At 38.3% G+C, this 22,426-nt stretch overlaps 1 protein-coding gene across 1 annotated transcript in view; it reads right to left on the bottom strand.

Moving 5' to 3' along the window:
• Nucleotides 1-2,978: 2,978 nt before the first annotated feature.
• The window catches only part of TNPO1 (transportin 1), a 61,875-nt gene continuing 42,427 nt past the window's right edge, over nt 2,979-22,426 (bottom strand). The window contains 10 exon segments of the mRNA XM_038530812.1: nt 2,979-8,710; nt 11,099-11,241; nt 12,118-12,192; nt 14,959-15,058; nt 15,938-16,013; nt 18,863-18,958; nt 19,168-19,266; nt 21,652-21,739; nt 21,819-21,977; nt 22,111-22,218. Of these exon segments, the coding sequence (XP_038386740.1) occupies nt 11,134-11,241; nt 12,118-12,192; nt 14,959-15,058; nt 15,938-16,013; nt 18,863-18,958; nt 19,168-19,266; nt 21,652-21,739; nt 21,819-21,977; nt 22,111-22,218 (909 nt within the window). The 3' untranslated portion in view covers nt 2,979-8,710; nt 11,099-11,133.

Below are 22,426 nucleotides of genomic sequence, written 5' to 3'. Positions count from 1 at the left end.
CGGGCTGGACACCGAGCGAGGGAGCGGGCGTCACCCCGTGGTCCTGAGTCACCCCGCCGCCCCGCGTCACCGCGTCACACCTCAGCCCCGCGTCACCCCGCGGCCCCCGCGTCACACCTCGGCCCCGCGTCACCCCTCGGCCCCGCGTCACCCCGCGGCCCCACGTCACACCTCGGCCCCGCGTCACCCCTCAGCCCCGCGTCACCCCCCGGCCCCGCGTCACCCCGCGGCCCCCGCGTCACACCTCAGCCCCGCGTCACACCTCGGTACCCGCGTCACACCTCAGCCCCGCGTCACCCCGCAGCCCCACGTCACACCTCGGACCCCGCATCATCCCCCCGGCCCCCGCGTCACCCCGCGGCCCCCGCGTCACCCCGCGGCCCCGCGTCACCCCTCGGCCCCGCGTCACCCCTCGGCCCCGCGTCACCCCGCGGCCCCGCGTCACCCCGCGGCCCCCGCGTCACCCCGCGGCCCCCGCGTCACACCTCGGTCCCCGCGACACCCCGCGGCCCCCGCGTCACACCTCAGCCCCGCGTCACACCTCGGACTCCGCATCATACCCCCGGCCCCCGCGTCACCCCGCGGCCCCCGCGTCACACCTCAGTCCCGCGTCACACCACGGCCCCGCGTCACACCTCGGCCCCGCGTCACCTCCTGGCCCCCGTGTCACAGCTCGGCCCCGCGTCACCCCGCGGCCCCCGCGACACACCTCGGCCCCGCGTCACCCCGCGGCCCCCGCGTCACACCTCGTCCCCGCGTCACACCTCGGTCCCCGAGTCACCCCCCGGGCCTCGCATCACACCTCAGCCCCGTGTCACCCCGCGGCCCCGCGTCACACCTCGGACCCCGCATCATCCCCCCGGATCCCGCGTCACCCCGCGTCACACCTCAGCCCCGCGTCACACCTCAGCCCCGCGTCACCGCGCGGCCCCGCGTCACACCTCAGCCCCGCGGCCCCGCGTCACACCTCAGTCCCGCGTCACCCCGCGGCCCCCGCGTCACCCCACGGCCCCCGCGTCACACCTCGGCCCCGCGTCACACCTCGGTCCCCGAGTCACCCCCCGGGCCCCGCATCACACCTCAGCCCCGCGTCACCCCGCGGCCCCGCGTCACACCTCGGACCCCGCATCATCCCCCCGGATCCCGCGTCACCCCGCGTCACACCTCGGCCCCCACGTCACACCTCAGTCCCGCGTCACCCCGCGGCCCCGCGTCACACCTCAGCCCCGCGTCACCCCACGGCCCCGCGTCACACCTCAGCCCCGCGTCACACCTCGGCCCCCGCGTCACACCTCAGTCCCGCGTCACACCTCGGCCCCCACGTCACACCTCAGTCCCGCGTCACCCCGCGGCCCCGCGTCACACCTCAGTCCCGCGTCACCCCGCGGCCCCGCGTCACACCTCAGCCCCGCGTCACCCCGCGGCCCCGCGTCACACCTCAGCCCCGCGTCACCCCGCGGCCCCTGCGTCACACCTCAGTCCCGCGTCACCCCGCGGCCCCGCGTCACACCTCAGCCCCGCGTCACCCCGCGGCCCCACGTCACACCTCAGCCCCGCGTCACCCCACGGCCCCGCGTCACACCTCAGCCCCGCGTCACACCTCGGCCCCCACGTCACACCTCAGTCCCGCGTCACCCCGCGGCCCCGCGTCACCCCGCGGCTCCGCGTCACACCTCGGCCCCGCGTCACCCCGCGGCCCCGCGTCACACCTCAGCCCCGCGTCACCCTGTGGCCCTCGCGTCACCCCGCAGCCCCCAGCGCACGGAGGCCGCTGCCCTCGGCCCCCGGCCCCGCAGGTGCCCCGGAAGCCCCGGGGACCCGATGTCCCGCAGCAGGTGGCTGCCCGGCCGCGCCCGGTGTGCGTCGTCCTGGCGCCCAGGCCAGCGGCTCCCAGGAGGCGACGCGAACCCGGGGGGGGGGGGGGGGGGGGGCGGGGGCGCGCCCGCGGCCCACGACCTGTGCACAGAGTGAAAACATCGACTGTATTTCAGTTTCCCTAAAATGTTAGAGACTTACCAAAAAAAGGTTTTGCTTTTTGTTTTTTTTTTTCAGCTTCGGGTACAACTTCTTTTGCGATTGATTGCCGCAAAAATGGGGATCCTGAGAAATAATTCGGCGGCTTCGGGGCATCTTCGCCCACAACCCACGTCCTAGATTCCGGAATCTTTCTTGAAGATGTGGTTTGTATTTTAGAGTAAGATACCACCCAAATTGCAAAGCTGTTTTTCTTTTTTCTTCTTCTCTGCAACACGACGGAGATTCTAATATTCCATGAGCAGGTAACAAAAGGAAAGAAATCGGAGGAGCCTCATTTCCCTTAACGTTTTTTTTTGTTGTTGTTGTTGCACTCATCTAATTTCAGGTTCCTCCCTTGTTCTGAGATGTCCTAAAATCTCAAAAAAGACCACTCAACAGCTGTGCACACATTTCCCCTGAAATGTATTAATATGTTTAATTTGAATTAGTCACATGCAACCGTAATAACTGGATTACAACCTGAAGAGAAGACGGTCATATTAACTTCCAAATTCACAAGCCTGAATTTTTTTGAAGGATAAATAGGGAGCCTTAATAGGACACACATTCATACACATTCATGCAATCTATCCGTACGTGGTTTTATTTATTCAGGACTTCGTCTTTCAATTCCTTTTACAGAGCAGTATTTTTCCCTCCTTGCCCACCAAGAAATGAACCTACAATCAGCTGTTTAGGAAACACACCACCGAAAGCAGTTAAAGTAAAACATGGGCAAATGTTCCTTCTTTTTTTTCTTTTTTTACTAAATTATACAAATAAAAAAATAATTTAAAAATGGTTGTCAAACAAGAGCGTTCTATGTGTAAGCTAAGGAAAAGAAAAAAAACCCCTCAAAAACCCCAAACCCCAAGAACAACACAACAAGACTTATCAGGACCCAAAGTGGGGGGAGGAAAAGAAAGCTCATTTCCTTTCATTAAAAATCAGAGTGAAACATCTATAGTTAAACAACTTTATTAACATAGTCAAGCAGTGATTAACATTCACATCTATTATGTCACATCATACAAATGTAAATACAAAATTACTACAGTACAATATATATTCTCTGCATGATCCAAAATATTTGGTGGCCCCAAAAAACTCTCTTTAAAATTCAGCAGCTTATCAAAAATTAAAACCATATTCTATTTAAAATGAAGATCTGTTAGCACAGAGTTAGACTTCAAGAAATATCAATTTAGTACAGTTTGAGAAGTTGCAGGAGGATATATTTGAAGGACACATTCTAACATAGTGTGGCAGGTACAGGAAACATCAGATTTAAAGCTTTTAAGCATAACTCATACAACCTAAGTTGTCAGCAGAAAGATCCAGTTATTTATAACTAAAGCTAAAACTACTAAATTATTGCACCCAATGTTAACATGAATATTAATTGTAAAACTGCTTTAATAATATGAAGTGAAGTCATTAACCACGTTTAAACATCTCTTCTCACAGATGATAATCTATTAAGTAAAATTAATTACACAGTATTGTCTAATTATTATCTCCATAAAAATCATCCAATCTTAATTTGGTTATATATCCACATAGGAAAACATCAATAAGGTAATACGGGGAAAGTAGAGCAAAACCCCTTCAGGAGGCTGGTATTATTAGGAGGGGACAAACACTGCCTTATAGGCTAACCATGTTATAGTAGGCTTTGAGGAAGATAATTAGATTTGCAAAGTAGATAATTCTGCGTAATACCAAGCCATAGTAAAAGGGGACTCTAAGGTAGATGAACAAAAATTGTAATGAGAGGGAAAATACTATTTTCCTAATTAGCGATACAATGCTTGGCAAATAGATTTGGTATGGTTTTAAAATGTACAAGAGGTGAAAAAAAAAATCACCATTTTAACTTCCCTCAAAATCATGCATACAGGTTTTTTTTTTTTAACACAATACATTCTGGGATACAAATCACAATAAACAGTTGCTATAATTTAAATGTATATCTTAAAATTAACATGTATAATAATTAGGCATAAAGATAAAGAATCCTCTACATATAAGTAATACCAATGGGGGAAAGGTCTACTTTAGACTGAAAAAATTAGTCACAAGTCACCTGGAAAGTGTACAAGTGAATGAAACTTTTATGCAAAATTTCAGAGGCATTAGAAATATCTCCGTATTTAATACAGTATGAAATGTACTAAGCAGGTATACAATGCTCTTGCACGGCATAATTACTAGATGATATTGTTACACAGCGCTTTACTGATCTGATTTTTCATCTAGATTATCCCTTAATCTGAAGACCACAGTTTTAAGATTCCAATGCCTACACTTCAGTAACAGTACTAGTAGCAAGTTAGTGTTTTCCCCCTTGTAATATTTGCAAAAGACAAAAACAAAAACTCAATAAGCAAAGCTGTGTGTTTTATTTAAAGTACTACTAAAGAAGGATTTAAGTTGCAGTTATGCATGGCACACTCTTCTCTTGGGAAGAGTGTCTTTTGCACCGTTATCTGTTAATACATTCAATATGAATAATATAGATTAATTATATGAAGCAAAAAACCCACTTTTTTTTTCTTATGGCAAAGGGCTTAAGTTAAATTTAGACTAAAGGGCTTAAGAGATAATTAGTTTAATTCTGGCATTTCAGCTATGCAGGGTGATTTAATACAGGACAAAAAAAAAAATCCATTTCCCTATCTTAAAGGTTTGGAGAAAAGGAGGACCAAATTGAGCTCACTTTCAAGGTAAACCTGCATGCAAAAGGCTTGCCAGGAGGGGTCTGTATCACCCTAGTCTGCTAGATAAGAACTGGAAAATCTGACTAAATGCAAAGATTCTTCATGAAATACACTAAGAAACAAAGGATGACGACCCCTTATAAGCATATGTCACCAAAGCAAAAAGGATACAAGAGTATTCACCTGAGATAAAACTTGTATCTGAATATTCCATAACTGAGTAGACAAAGCATTTCAATAGAGGAAAGTCAGTTGAAATTATTTTAAAATATACATCTGATCCTATTTTACAATATATGCAATTTAAGCAATTCAGATCAATGAAAAAGTCTTAACAAAAAATCACAGTGTTTATCAATATGTTAATTACAAAATGTATGCTACTTATTTCATTTTTAAGATGTAATGGCTTGGTTAAGTGTCTTAAAATCTATTCTTCTGAAACCTAACTTGCGTCACAAAATCAAGTAGCAATAATGTAAAGCATCAGAACTGGCTCTTAAAGATTATTTACATGTTGATTATTTGGGAAATAACCAACTTAAAAATATAAAAAAGTGATTTTTTTTTTTACACAGTATGAAGTTATTAAAGAGATTAGACAATACAAAAAGCAAAATTCTTTCCTGAATAAATGAATTCTGTGTCACGTGCTAATGGACTGACTACAACACTGAACTGCCAAACATGCATTTAAATTATATTAAATACACTTTCTGTTTCCAACTTAGGTTGATCAGCAGCTTTTGTTCTGTTAGAATCCTTCAAAGAGAGAAGCTCGAACAGGAAAAAGAAGGCATATATAAAACAGTAAACACTGACCTCCTGAGGTTCCTACAACATAAAAATATTCAAGTAGAAAATCTACATCACTTAGCAGCGGCTATTTCTGTAGTTGAGCACACTAACAGCACTTTAGTGTGTAAGGAGCAGATGAAGTAAGCCGTGCTTTAAGCATGCCAAGAGGCAGAAAACACTGGAATGTAACAAAGACAAACACAAGTTCATAGACATTCAGTCAACATTCAAAACTAGTAAGACTACACCACAAGAATTAAGTTGCTTTATATATATATCCCATGATGTATTTAGTTTTATCAGAATAATAAACGCTAAATCAGAGCTTACCTCAAAAGATAACTCAAATGGCTTCTGCAAATTCCTATGCTATACTATGCATCTGAAATATAAATTAGGAAGAAACAATAACCTGGGGGGAGGGTGAGGGGAGAAACACAAAACATCCAACCCCAATTAGGTTGCCAGTCGTATTTACTTATTAGTTTTACCGTCTATTTTTAAATTAAATTCCTTTTAATTTAAAAACAGGTTAAGGGACAAAAATGGGCACATTCTTGTGTTACATATCTGCTTAATTGGAAACCAGTTCTTAACCGAATAGGTGACAAATTGCTTTTCAGTCAATATAAAATGGTCAATCACAGGTCCAGATACCTTTATTGAAGGTTGTTTTTATGTTTGTCTTAGTCAAGTGTTTAGAGAAGACTTTTGCCATTTCTTTCAACTTAAATTTTACTTATTCCAGAATACTAAGATATCTCTCATGTTAAATTCTAAAAAATATTTGAAAAACTACAGCATATCACTAGGATTTAAGGATAAAACAGCTACTCTCATCAGGTTTTCAAGACTATGAAGCAAATTTTGAGCTCCCAGTGAAGCAAGGTACTAGAAAGCAAAATGCTACATACCCTTTGGATCCAACTTATAATTAAAAAAAAAATTGGACATTATAAAATAGGATTTGATTTCAGGCTCTACAGACTGAAATTTGCAAAGCCAAAGTAGAGGAAAAAAAGTGAAAGAACATGTTTAAAAAAATACACACACATATATACACACACACACACAATAACAAAAACCTTTTCTGCATGCTACCATGCATCTGAAATTTTTTTGAAACGGTATTTTAAAATTCACACGCATACAGCTCAAACTTCGGTGCAATGGCTGTATCATTCAACACCTTTAGAAGAACAGAACCATGCAAAGAGGAGCAACTGCTTATAAAAATGGTTATTCAGGATTTATTCTGCAATGCAAAGGTGACAAACTAAAATATAAAAAGGTTGTTATGGCTTAACATTTTTGTTGCAGATTAAATATGCAGCATTGAAAAATGGAAAGGTGTGGCTTCATCTCTGACCAGCAGAGTTAAAAAGAAAAATCTCTCCATTTTCCTTCATCATCATGGGATACACTGTTCAGGCAATCCAAATTAATAAAGACTTGCACTTTCATATGGACACAAGATCAAGTGTACCAGTTAGGTTTTCACATTCACAGTATATAAGAAAATACACATGGAAGGAAAAGTAAAGGGTTAACTTAACAAGGATTTATTCACAGGAATACATGTAAGTAGAGAAAAATAACAGAAAAGCTAAACAAATGAAATGAAGAGGATCCAAACCAACTTTCACTCTGTAGCTTTTTACTTGCACCCTGTGTGCATATATATCTAGGGCACAGAGGGCCACCAACATGCGCCAATACAGTGTAGGAACCCTGCATTACATCCATTAACTTAAACATATCTTTAAGATCATGCTTTGAACAAAAAAAAGAAAGCTTAGAAGGCAATATGTTGAGTGGGAATAAACATTGAAATAGAGCAATCATGTCTTCAACTTCTACAATTGTCTTTATGTGCCAACTAACATTTATGCAGCCTCTTACAGATCTTTTACCATGTATTTTAAGGTTTAGAAGTTTCGATAAAATCACTAGTATATAACCATGCAGAAAGCACATCACACTGACAGCACAGAGGCAAGGATTTTGCACAGGTATATCAGCTTTCCACATTGTGCGGGTTACACACAATACAATATCAATCTTACTCCTAACAAGATCCTAAAAAGATATTTCAAGGCCTAGCTGTAAACTACAGTACTTTATATCTATATTCTTAATAAAAATAAAAAATCCACAAATCTTAAAAAGGAATTTTAAATGCAGGGCTATATTGAATTGGTAAACCGCAACACAAACTGGCGCAACAGAGGTAAATGAATACCAATCTCACTCTATGTGATGCAAGCATGCTACTTTCCCACTAATTTAAAGTACTTTCAATCACTATGAGCCAGAATGCATGCCTGAACCTTAAACTGCACTTTAAAAAAGAACATCTTGGCCTAGAAATTAAATCTAATGAAGTACAACCATCAAATTATATCCACTACATTAATGTTTTAATGCAAAATCAAGATGTCGATCTTTAGTCTGATACGCCCAACCCCATTTATTCCCTCCTCCCTGCCCACCCCACAAAGGTAAAAGGAGTGACTCATTTGGCATTTCACAGGGTGCTTCATTGTTTCAATTTGTTTTGTTTTATTTCCAACTTTTTTGGGGTACCTTAAATTGTAACTTCCAAGAACCTGCTTCTGCTATGGGTAGGCAAGCTGATTTTAATTCTATTAGCTTCATTTGTGTAGTTCTTCATCAGCATGCAAAAACAAGGCCCCAACATGTGGGAAAATTTATAAAAATTTTTAAATAATAATAATAAAAAAAGCTTCTTTACTGTTTGTAACCCCCATTCTTAGGTTTCCTTTATTGTGCGCTATAGAATTTTTCCTCTTTCTCATCCCTATGCATCATTTATGTGGTTCTTGTTTTGGTACAATTCCCCATAATATTGCAGGATGTACTGTTTTGTGAGTAGACTGAATAGGTTTTGTTTTTTTTTGTTTTTGTTTTGTTTTTTGCTTCTTCACATCCAGTGTGGAGTTGTAATTGGAGACAGATTTCCACCCACAAAGGCTCCAGATGTTAAAACATTTCCCAACATCGACTTAATACAGTGACGGCAACACCTCCCTCCCGCCCCTCCCAGTAGGGTTGGGATTGTACTGTATTCCCTACTGGTTTACCCTTCCCCCCTGTAAAGGGTAACATTTTCCCTGGGTGCAGAGGCTCCCTCATAGTCTCCAAGACTGAAGGACCTGTAAGAAAACAAAACAATTTTATATTTTAACATTTGTTTCTCTTAAAGCCAGTGAAACAGAAGACTAATTAAGAATGCTATCTCTAACTAAAGAAAATGAGAAACGGGACAAACTGCCTAAGATCATGCTGGCAGTCACTGATAACCCATTTGGTACCTTCCCCTATGGTTTTCTTTTCTTCCCCCCTTTTTTAAAAAAATATTTTATTTATTTATTCATGAGAAACACAGAGAAAGAGAGAGAGGCAGAGACACAGGCAGAGGGAGAAGCAGGCTCCATGCAGGGAGCCCGACATGGGACTTGATCCCGGGTCTCCAGGATCATGCCCTGGGTCGAAGGTGGCACCAAACCACTGAGCCACCCGGGCTGCCCTCCCCTATGGTTTTCAATGGCCATGGCATCAGATATGAAAAGTGACACCACGCTAGGGACATGCAGAGAGAGGTGTGGAGCTCTACATCATATAGATGCAATTCCGGTGGATGCCTTGTAGGATGCTATCCATCTCGTTTTTTTTCCCCCTTTGCATGAGGAGCCCCGAATAGAATTGGTTATTCCTCACTTATTTAACAAGTTGCCGTACTTTTATCAAAATCAAAGAATGTTTTCTTTTTTAAAATAATCCTTTACTTGGTGAGAATGAAAACATTACCTTTTGGGGGGGGGGGGGTTCACAATATGCCCAATATTAAGCAAACAAAGAATCTAATTCATCAAAAAATAAAGGAGCATTACTGTGTGTTGGCTGTCTGAGTTCTAGCTTAGGAGGCACTAAAGGTGTTCACACTGCACTAAGGTCACTACATTCAGCAAAAAGTGAATTTTAACACCTGCCTTCTTGATATTTATTAATAATTCTTCGGATCCTATCCTAGTCAGCCATTTCCTATGCTCTCAGACCCGATTTTCCTGTTGAGGACTTTTTCAACACTAGCAGTTTTAATGGTAAGAAACACATTAAGAAATAAGATTACTAGGATATTGTAATCAGTGCCCGATAGTGGTCCTTTCACAACAAAAATCTACTAACCACTCATGCCAAACAATGGACATTTATGAAGACTGATATGAATTCACAGAGGACGATTAGCCCATCTGTGGAAAAGTGCAAGCAGCAACTTTTCTCTGCCTCTGAAAAAAAGAGTATAAAAAAAGGAAGAGAAGATACTGATCCACTTTTATCTCTAATTAGCAAACTGGTAATTATTTTATACTTTGTCTTAGAACATGATCAACTTGGTACAGATCACGGAAGATAATAAATCTGAAAGTGCTAATTGAAGATTCCACTCACTGTTCTATCTTTCAGGCCTTGATGTTGAGTCATTCTCATCTATTCCACTTTCATGATTTAACATAAAGACAATGAAGCACTATTCCCAAACGCCAAAGCCACAAAGACTCAAAACTACAGGGAAAAAAACACATTCAGGGCTCTGAGATAGTCCAGAGGCTGCAAGTCCATTCCCACGGCCTTGTAGGTTACACAGCCTGGATGGGGAACTCTTTCCAGGGTTAAAAACTAGCTCTAAGTAAACAAGCAAGGCAGAGCCAACAAAAATTCCAACTGAGAAGATAATTAAGTTTGGGGGACATCTTCTGGATGCACACCGAGTACACTCTCTGGCCCTCCAGTCAAGTATGTCTCAGCTCATGTTCAGGACCTACAGAAGTGTATCCCTGTTCACTGTACTGATCCGTATTCCTAACTAACGTTTATTGAGCTTACTTTACTAAGCTCAATTTAGTAAAATAAATTTAGCAATATGCTAAATTCTGGCATCACATATAGTTCACTATTTACAAAATAGCTCAAAGAAGGAAGTGAAGCTAAGAGATCAGGACTGTTAGTTCGACTTCAGTACAGAAGAACTGAAGGAACAAGAGTCCATACGGACTTACCCCTCTACCACCCCAAATCCAAAAAGACTCATCCACTGTCCAATTTTAAAATACTGTGCTGGCCGCATGGTAGGTGCTCAATAACAGAAAAACTGAAAAAAAAAATGAGTATTAAATATTCCTATCTACTGAGCCCCAAAGTGTAACAATACTAGTGGGCTCTTCCCTAAAGCTCACAACACAGAAGTCCTTGATATATCAGGGACTATAAATTTTTCATGCTTCAAAATAATTTTTATCCCGCCAGTGAGTTTGGGTGAAATCTTACAGGAGGAAAAAAAAAAAAAAAAAAAAAAGGACTAGTTTGTTTAGTTTCTAAAAAAATTCTCTAGCCTTAAGTAATTTCAAATTTCAAGTCTAATATAGCATGAGATATATTTAATATCTGTGGAAAACACATAGCTTTTATGCTGCTCAGTGATTTTAGATTGTAGACCTAAATCTCTTCACCCTGAAAAACTCCACAAACTTCTTGCAACTTACCCCTAATTATGGGACTGCAGCTTAAGTGTATGACATTAAACACCATAAAAAGCTGCAAGACGCTCTTTTAAGGGAAGCGGAAACTGGTCAGAGAAACGCCTCCAATTTTCATCCCCAACTTGATTTTTAAATCCATGAAGGATCTGCAAAAAGTAAAAAGAAAAAATCGTTAATTTATCAGTAACAAGAGAAAAACAACAATTTGCATTGCTTCTTAAGTAAAACACTACTTATTGACTTTCTTTTTCTAAAGTTTATCCCTTTTGAAACAATGATTCTCAAACGTTGTTGGATTCTATAACATTCTGTCTGTGTCTTGCCTAAAAGCACCTCATAATATATTCTAAGCTTTGCTTTGAAAAGTTTAGAATTCAGCAAGGGTCCCACTAACAGATGTATGCTAAGCAAACTCTGACCTAATAGTAATGAACAATGAATAAAACACTACAGAATTCATCCAAGGCATAAAACTTCCATGCCACATTAAGTTTTTTCAAATTAGAAATATACAAAGCTTTAGGTGCATGTCTGCAACCACAGCTGACTAACTTCAGTATCAGAGCATTCAAGTGATTCACTTGATTTCTTATTTTGTGATAGCTGAGTCCTGGTTGGAGTTAATCCAAAGGGACGTGACTAAAACAAAGAACTAAACAGATTTAATCCCTGTGGAAACCACTTCAGATTTACTTTGTTCAACAGTTTACATTATACTCCAAATCTGAGTCAGCTGTCATTGAAAATATGTGCTATTTTGTCTAAGGTGTGATAATGGGACCACACGAATCCGTGGTATTGCCCGAGAAAAGATTTTTGAGGTGTGTGTGCTGCCGATACTGAGTCACTGCCGTACCTTAAGATCAAGCCAACTTCTTTGCCAAAAACAAAGGTTATATAGTCTACCAATATTGATTTGGAGAGTCTAAGTTTCATATGAGCTTTAAAAATAATTTACACTTTCCAACTAGGATTGTAATAGTCCCAATATGTTCATCATAAAGACTTTCTAGTTACCTTACCTTACAGAACATGTCTCTCAGATCATCTTTTGGGTTAATCCATGATGCAACAGCATCACAAAAAAATATAAAATCCTGTAACAAGCAGGAAACACACCTTAGGTTGTTATTTGTCAAACACAGCAAAACGAATGAATTCATGACCGAATCCTGCCTCAAACAAACTTAAAAAAAAAAAAAAAATCAACTATGCTTAAGGAATTTTAAAATAACGGTTGTCTTCATTGTTCCACCATCAAGGAACCTCTACTCATTCAGTTTATATTGGAATTTAATGCCCTTTTGTATTTCTTTTTACATCACAAAATGCCCATCTCGTAAGCATGTAGCACACCAGCAACGGACTGAAACTATCAAATGAGCAACCAACTTAAAAACCCTTCATATATTGAACACATAAATTCAATAATCTCACAGTTCTGACTGGCCTAGAAATAATTTAAAGCTACCTAAGTATATTCCAAATAAGCTTGATCTGAACTATGGGAATGAACAGATCTAAATTTCAAATGGAAACTTAAAAGGAAAAAAACTTAGAAGAAAGATTAATTATGTAGTTATAAATAATACCTAATTCAACCCAACCCAGTGCAAACAAACAGGAACAAAAAATCCAATGTTCAATTAGTAGAATAAATTGGGTTATTCTCACTACAAGAACAAGGAGACAACAGGTATATGCTTTAAATGTTTCGTTTAAGTATTTTTCAATCTTTTTTTTTTTTTTTTTTTTATGATAGGCACACAGTGAGAGAGAGAGAGGCAGAGACACAGGCAGAGGGAGAAGCAGGTTCCAGGCACCGGGAGCCCGATGTGGGACTCGATCCCGGGTCTCCAGGATCGCGCCCTGGGCCAAAGGCAGGTGCCAAACCGCTGCGCCACCCAGGGATCCCAGTATTTTTCAATCTTGACTATCATACTGAAACAGATCAATAGAGCATTGAAGACATTGCTTATGTTCTGATGTCAACTACTTAAGATTTTACAAATGTCAAAGCGCTTTCTTAATTTTGAAATTTAGTGACTGAAGTATGTGCATAAAATATTGAAGCAAATAAAATTCCATGTGCCTGAAGTTCATGGTTCATTTGAATTATGATTGTCTTTCAAACATCAAAGTCTGATGTTAAAAATTTAACATGTGTACACATACATCTATAATTTGTGATTAAAAACGTAACTAATAAAACTGAAGATATATATATATTTTTTATTTTTATTTATTTATGATAGTCACAGAGAGAGAGAGGCAGAGACACAGGCAGAGGGAGAAGCAGGCTCCATGCACCGGGAGCCCAACGTGGGATTCGATCCTGGGTCTCCAGGATCGCACCCTGGGCCAAAGGCAGGCGCTAAACCGCTGCGCCACCCAGGGATCCCAAGATATTTTCTTTTAACCACATTCAAATAAAAATATATAAAAAGCAGGGATTTCTAACCAACTCTTTAAGTTGGTAGTGATTTAATGACCACACCTATTATGTGTTCCTTTCACAGTCTTTTTTTTTTTTTTTTTTTTTTTTTTTTATTTATGATAGTCACAGAGAGAGAGAGAGAGAGAGAGGCAGAGACATAGGCAGAGGGAGAAGCAGGCTCCATGCACTGAGAGCCCGACGTGGGATTCGATCCCGGGTCTCCAGGATCGCGCCCTGGGCCAAAGGCAGGCGCCAAACCGCTGCGCCACCCAGGGATCCCTCCTTTCACAGTCTTAATGTTAATTCAAAAACAAACAAAATAATAAAATCCTGATGGGAAAAGGATTCTTCTTAATATAGTATACATTGTATCAGACAACTCTAAAAAAAAACATTTAAGATGACAAAAAGTTCTTGAGTATTGAAAAAAACCAGAAAACTTAATGCCAGGAACGGGATTTTTGCAACTAGGGACTATTTCCAAAGATAGTTCTGGTTTAATACTAAGTTATTGTTTTACAAATGTGAAATCAGTCAAAAGATTTTTTTCCACTTCTGATTTATAAGTTTTCAATGCCTAACACCACATTAATTTGAATCTTACAAGCCAGTAATTAATAATGTTTCTAAACCTGAATTAACAAACAACACAGTCACATTAACAGAAGAGGGAAGGTATCAAAGGTATTAATTAAAAGATGTTTGTCTTGGAAATTAAAGGCTATTTTGCTGGAAACACCTCCCATACTTTCTTTTCCTTGCAATTCATCTGCTGAGCAACCTGGGATACTTTAACCTAGAGTTCCACGGCCTGCATTTTATTTTGTTGATCTCGTACACATGGCGCCAATCAAATGTTCCTCTGTTTTGTGTGTCTTGCAAATTTCGTATCTGATACTTTTGCCAAATAACTTTTTGAAACGCTAAAAATGTCTAGATATTATATGAACTAAGAAACGAGGAATAAATCGTAAGCTCTCCAAGTTAAAACAGTTTCAATGGCTAATTCAGTATTCTATTTTGTGCACTAATGAATTTCTAAGTAACAGAAAGTAACCTAACTACTTGGGTCACTCTCTTTAGTGTAGATATCTGCAAATTCAACAAACTAATATTCAATGGAAGGAGGCGTGTGCAAAGATAATGGGGATGAAATATGCTCTGGTTTAATTTGAGACAAGAATAATAACTTTAGTATCCCAGTGCTATTTATTTCATGACAAAAAGTTTCAGGAAATCATAAACAAGCATTATCATCTCAAACTATTAGAAAATATACAACTTTTTAAGAACTTAATGTTTTTGGTATCTTTGAAAAAATATGTAATATATGTGACATTTTCCTAATTAAAGTGTTTAAAAGTTCACACTTTAAAATTTCATTAATTATAACATTAAAAGTTAGAAAATCTTTGTGACATCTTACTTGGATTACTCCACTGGGATTCACACTGATCATGGTACAAATCCCACGAAATGCTGAATCCTTTTCCTCATTGTCCCTTATGTTTCTGAGAGAGGTGCACCTATTAAATTATAGAACTGAGTTTAGCATTTAAGTAAAAAGCAGGTTCAATCACAATACTAATGGACAGTATTTAATGGAATAAGCACCACAGTATAGATAATGTTTAGAGTCAAGGAATTTTTCATCAAGTTCACATTTCTCATTCTTCCTGCATGTCTGGCCCATCTAATCTCAATGTAGTGGAAGCCTTGAAATTCACATTTTCTTATTATAGAAAGATTGCATCTATAAAATGGACAGCTGATTTTAATCTATTTAAACTGTTAATGAGGCTGAGCCAAGAGTAAATTATGAATTTTTAAAACTGTATTATGACTTGTATTCCATTAAACACTACTAAAAATGACTTGAATTGAAAGATTATCAATTGAAAGAAGCAAAACATAGGATATACTGCCACAATATAAACTACTGTTATACAACTTATGGTGTAGATGTTTAACTTTACATTAACAAGCAAATAAGGTTTTTATACATAACGTAATTTAAACATGTATTTCTTAATGCAATCCAAGTTTTCAAATTAATTCTAAAAAAGAATGCAAAAACCTAAATTTATAGAATTTGCATGCATCTTTATTTTACTGGTGGATATTTAAATGCTTTTCATGTATAATCAAGCTTTTTAACACAGCAAGCATGTGACAATCTTATCCCATGCATCAATTAGTCGTTAGCCACAACATAAAATAAATATACATGACGATGCTACTGAAAAACCTCACAAACCTGATAGGACAAGATTAGTCACATGGTTGGCAATGATTAAGGATTGTGATTTTTGTAACCAACTGAAAATATATCTAAAAGTGAGATAGAAAGAGAAAGAAAGAGTGAAGAAAAATGAATTAAAAAAAAAAGATTGAATAATACACACCAGGGTCTTATAAACTGCTGTAGCATGGGGGCCACCTCTTGAGGACAAACGTAACCAAGACGACCAATTGTTATTGCTAAGGTAACGCAATCACGGTTATACACCACCAAACGCCAACCAAGACATGAGCAAATGAGGGGGAAGGAGAAAAAATAAAGAAAAAACAACAAATAACTCAGAAACAGAAACCAACAGAATTTGTGTATGATAATAAACATAAGATTTCACCAGTGCTGTTTATTACCACCCCCTAAAATAAGGGGCAGCAACATATATGGCATACTCTTGGAAAAAGGAAAACAAAAGGAATTAAAAAAACTTTAAAGATTGAGAGAACACCAAAAACCATGATGAATTGCTTTTCTCGCTCAATCTAATATGAAGATACTCTGTTATTAAAAAGATGAGCGATTAAATGCATGGATTTAGAGATTTTCCATTCAGAACCAGTTGAATTTTCAGAATTTAATAATGAAATCTATGTTTTTCCCCCAAGAAATATTAGTAAATGTGAATGATTACATTTCTGAATTGTTTACTCAAACACAATTCTCAGAAGTTAAAAGTTAAAATTTCTTTGCTTCTCTATGTCTTTTTAAATAAGTGATTTTCAATCTTTTAAAATCATCTAGGAATTTAATCCCAATTTAGGTTGTTTTGTTTGTTTGTTAACATTTCTAAAACAAACCAGTGGACTATCTGTTGCCTGATAGAAAAATCAACCATCAAATTTTAGGTGTTGCAGTATACACTGAATAAATCAATTGGTCAATCATTTGATGCTGTGTCAAATTCCGTTCCAATAAACCTCTGATGGTGATGACCAATGGTAACAACTCAAATAGCCCACTAATTTCAAACCGTATTTGACATGAAGGAAATTTACAGTCCACTGTAATGACGTGATATGTGGACGGAACAAATAATCTGTCTTTGCTATAAAAGGCATAGCACAAAATAGATAATAAGACATTATACTGATCACATGCTAGTACTTTACTTAAAAAGAATTTCGAAGTGGGAATTACTTAAAACATATTCACCATCAAAATTCAGCAAGTTTTTAAACTTACGAAGAGCTAAAAGAAGTTGCAACTCAGAACTGCATTCTGCAATTCAAAGGTACATACATATAAATACATTTATACACAACGGGAAAAAAAATACAAACAGAAAACAAACCATAAGGTGCTTTAATGGTGTTCTCTCAAAAACTTACAGGTTAACCTTTCATAAAAAAAGGGTGGGGGGGAGGGGTAAAGAAAAATGTTTTAAGGATTACTTGAAGCAAACTACACAGATAATACTAAAATCCAGCAGATTCATATGAAGCAAGAGAAAGAAAACCTATGTTCAAAAGACACAAACTATGCAACATTCTCATTAAACAGGCAAGTATGAACAATCCAATGAAACATGCGATAAAGCAGATGATGGTCCATTGAGAAAGTTCAGTGTAGGATATACTAATTGGAAAAAGAGCAAATAACCGCATACACTAAGGAATTGGCTTTATGAAATATTAAGAAAATGTAGAGCTGCTAAAATCTACAGACATTAGCCTCTGACAATGATCTTATTTTAGTAATTAACACCCACCCCGCCTTTTGGATAAGGAAAAATGGAAACATTTTCTGCAGCCACTTGTGATAAGATTAATCCAGTGAATCCCAAGTGTTTTTTCAATCATATCAATTTAATCTGTCAACCTGATGGGCGTTATCAACTACTTTTGATTTAGAGTAAAATCATACTTAGAATATAAACTTATAAATAAAGCCAATTTGTTAAAGGAACTATAACAAATTCACAAGCTGATATCCCACAAGAAACTTTAATATACATTACATTCAACATTTATTTGCAGTTATGCATTCACATTTAAAAATAAATAGGAAGTTTCTTTAGGTTCAACAGTAATTTTATAATGGCAAGTGTTCCAAATCTGAATGTCATGTATAGGTACTGCATTCTAAAGAGATAAAAACCTGACAAGATTTCATAACCATCCTAATACACAAATTTTTGTACTTTTCAGCAAGACAATCTAATTCACTTTATGATATAAACAGTACCCATACAGCCAAACAGCTATAAAACTGTTTTTTAATTCAAAGATTTCCTTCCATACCAATAAACATATCAACTTTAATCACATTAAAAAACTTTCTATATTCAAAAAATATAAAATTAAAATGGCTTTGAAAACAAATTTTCTTATTTAAGAAATCTTATTTTAAACTTTATCCAGTATTTCAGTAAATCCCTGACTATATTTACTGGAATTCTCTTAGTTACATAAAGAAAAGGATGTGCCTGATTTGAAAACAAAATTCACATCTTTTATCCTTATTAACAAAATTCAGGGAGGGTGGGAAGAAATCACCCTGAAATGTGTTCTATAGTATGGAAGGTACTCTTTAATATCAACATGCTCTCTATAAATGCAAAAGAGAAACAAGCCTCCTGAATAAAAATCCCACAAAATACTGCCTAAGTTCTCAATTTGAAGGAAAATATACAGTAAAATATGAAATACACATGCATTGTTAACCAATTATAGCCCCTATACTGATGTCTATTTTTGGTCACATTTTTATAGATTAAAAAAATTACTTCCCAGCTGCCAGTTACTCTCTGAATTAACATAAAATTAAAATTCATATTGCTCAATAGTTATTTTAGCTGGGGTCCATTCTAGGGAGTATTAAAACACATAGAATAGAGGAACAGTGTTTTTTGAAAGTCTCTGACAATTGGTAATGCAATACAGTTAAAACAGTACATATCATTACTGAGAATCTCAAACAGCCGTTAATAATAAGCTGTGTTTCTATAGCTAGCTTTGCTTTGGTTTCTCTACGCATCTTAAACTTAAAAGGCAAATAGTTTTCTCTTCACCATAACAGTTCAGTCATGTGGTACCTGTATTCTCTAACAACGTCTTTGGTGTGTTGGGTCTGTTAATGATTTCTACAAGCTGGTGCAACACCATAGGAATATAAGGCTGCATCTCTATACCTAAATCACCCCCAAAAGAGAAAACAAAGAAAGAAAAATTTCAATGTTAAAATATATCAACATAAAATACTTTTGTTGCCTTTATTAACTGTGATATAAGTTTATAAACATATGTAAATAACTCATTTAAATTAAAAAGAAAAAGCAATTACAAAAATACTAAGGAGTCTAAAAAACTACAGTGCATTTAAAGGGGAAAAAGATCTTACCCATTTGAATGGAGATTTCTCCAATTGCCCATGTGGCATTATTGCAGACTGAAATGAACTCTGGATTTAGGTTGGTTCCCAATATAGGCATGAAATCAGCTAGAAAAAAAATTTTTTAACAACTATGTAGTAAACTTTTCAACAGCAGTGTATTGTGCTTTAAAGGAAATCTACTAGGTAGAAACTGAAATCTAGGCAAGAAATAGCAATTTTTAAAAGGTTTTCATAATATTTAAGAAAGTGAAAGAGGCCAATATCTGGCCACTGAACTTTTTATGAAGTAGACCAGGAAACATCAGCTTTGGTCTATTTTAGGTATCATTAAAACGAGTTGGTCAGAGTAATTACTCTTGTTTATCAGATGGAGAAAATTTAAATTAAAAATGAGGAAAACATGATACAACTTTCTTCAAAGCTAGTTTTTCACACACACAAATTTCTTAAAAAAAAAATAAATCCATGATTTTGGCTTTTAAAGTGACTTTTACCTTAGTGCTCAGATGGTGGTCTCTAAATATCATTTTCCACTTAAAAGGAATGAGGGCTTTCAGAGAAATGTCTCATTGCAGGCTCAAAGCAGGAAATGTACAAAACAAGCCTGGACTATTTTGTCATACCAGGAAGGACCAAGGAGCCAATTGGCTTAAGCTCCCACTGCCAGTGGTAGGACAATTTGAGCATCGTGAATTCATACTGACACTCAAAAAGAACCAAACACACAAAAAAACTAAACTCTGAAACACAATATAGATACCTGTGGAAGATGCTGGGTATCATTTCATTATTTTGAAAACTGGTAAACAAAGAGAAAGAATCAAGTAATTATCCTGCCTCCCCTATATGGTTTGTACCTCACGGTAATAATACTGGTATGAGAAAAGTCTTTATGTATGTATTCTCACTGTTAAGTCAAGAATTATCGTTTTTAAAAAACCCCCAATGTTAATAGACTTAAGCCAGGGTTTCTATATCTCAGCAATACTAATAATTTGGTCTAGATCGTTCTGCCATGGGGAAAGGGGGGCATATAGAGAGGGGAGGGTACTTTATCACTCATTGATGTTTAGCAACATTCTTTGCCTCCACCTACTAAATATGAGTAACACATCCCCAGGGTTAAGTAAAATGTCTCCAGACACTACCAATTGTTTGGGGTTGAAGGTATCAAAATTGTCCCTGGTTGAGAAACTCTGATCTAGAAAATAATAACCATGGTTGATAACAAAGAAAGAGAGAGAGAGAGAGAGAGAGAGAGAGAGAGAGGTAACTAGATAGTGTACCTCCTGAAAAAGATACACATGGTTTATGAAGTCTTAAAAAAAAAAAAAATCCCTTCATACAAGTTTAAATTCATAAAAACTAAATCATGTGGTAAATATTTGTAAAGTAGCTATTCATAAGAATTCATTAGTTTCACTCATAGTAGTACATTTAAACATGAGGGTTTAATATAGCATAATTAATGTTATTATCCAAAGTTCAGAAATACACTTGTTAACTGAGAACTGGGTGAAGTTGGTCAAAGTTGGTCAAAGGGTACAAACTTCCAATTATAAGTTTTGGAGATGCACTGTACGACATGATGATTGTAGTTAACGACATTTTATGTTTGAAAGTTGCTAAGAGAGATCTTAAAAGTTCTCTTAATAAGGAAAAAAAATTCTTTTAAGTACATGAATTGATGAATGTTAACTAAACTTACTGTCATTTTGCAATAGATACCTATATAAAATTATTATGTCATACACCCAAAACTTACACAATGTTGTATGTCAATCATATCTCAATAAAACTGGGGGCAGGGAGGGAAAGCTAAAACACCCAGAGTATACCTCTATCAAATGAAAAAACCATTTCAGGTCCGTGTTTTAAACCATGGTCCACTAAACTGTGTACTGTAAGAAACTATCATCCAAAACATTGGGATATAGAAGTGAAAGAAAACAAAAACCCATTTAAATCCATGATTCTGATAGCAATTCAGTTTATGTTATTCAAGGAATCCCTTAGTATCGTCACAAAAGGCTAAGACAAATGCTATACTATTAGAACAAAAACAAATCATTAAACTGTTTGAAGAGTTTCCTATGATGGCTGAAGAAGCACACTGGTTTATCATTAGAAAGACTATTATTACTTCTGGGTACCTCTAACCCCCCAAAAAGAGGCTACTCAAAAATTACCAGGAAACTAGCATAAAGGTACCAAGGTTTGATAGGTGGCTTGTCCTTCACACTAAAGTACTACTTTTCCAGCTTTTCTCCAGTCACATGAGTGAGTGCCTAATGAGCTGCTGGAGTGATAATGAATTCAGCAGAGCAAGGGGGTTCCCGTCCTACCTGCTTCACTCGGAGCAGCTTTAAGTAGTAAAATGTACATTTATAAATGTTGGGTTCCAGGACATTTCAGTCTAAGGATACAGAAATATAATTGATGTAAAACTAATTTAAAAAAGCGCATCATGGCAGTAGTAAATACTCATACCTATACAAGGCTTAACATGCTGAAAGCAAGCTTTCGTCAGGTCACCTAACAGGGCGAAGGAACTCTGTCGAACTTCTGGCATTTTATCCTACAAGGAATAAGAAGAAATTAACCCAATGTGACACAGAGAATCCCGTTTTAATACATTTTAATTTAACAAGTCTCACCTGCATGCACTGATACATTAGTGTTAGAATGTTACTTCGGGCTACTAGCTGTTCGATGTTGCCTCCAAGTCCTTCAGCCAGGCCACTCAGTAAATCAAGAGCCACTATCATAAAATCTTTATCAGGAGCCTCATATTGATCTGGTTGAGCATTGTTCAGCTGAAATTAGACAAAGGGTTTAAAAAAACTTACTTTGATCAGTTAAGTGAAAAGATTTGTATACATTATGTCTATCCTTAGAAAAATGTTTATGATGCCAAGGAGGGCAGGTATAAATAGTCTTTAAAAATACCATGGCTTGTGCAAGAGTCTTCTGTACTAGGTTTACGCAGCGCTGGTACACAGGTTCACAGTATGGAAGGAAACCAGACTGCAGGGCTGTGGCAACTGAAGATAGGCACTAGAAAAAAAAAATCAGGTACAAATGTAAATTTCTGGTTATACTTAAAATGATGATAAATGCTTAAGAGCGTACTCAGTAAAATTCTGGTCATTTATGAGTTCATTCTACTATTCTATAATAGGTCATCTTTGCAAACCTCTCCTCTTTGGATGCGACTCACTGTTGTTTAGTTTGCTGCTGGTAAGGGGAGATTTCCTCCAAGAAA

Source organism: Canis lupus, chromosome 2 (assembly GCF_011100685.1).
Source record: "Canis lupus familiaris isolate Mischka breed German Shepherd chromosome 2, alternate assembly UU_Cfam_GSD_1.0, whole genome shotgun sequence".
NCBI lineage: Eukaryota > Metazoa > Chordata > Mammalia > Carnivora > Canidae > Canis > Canis lupus.
This window is presented reverse-complemented; position numbering and strand designations above follow the sequence as displayed.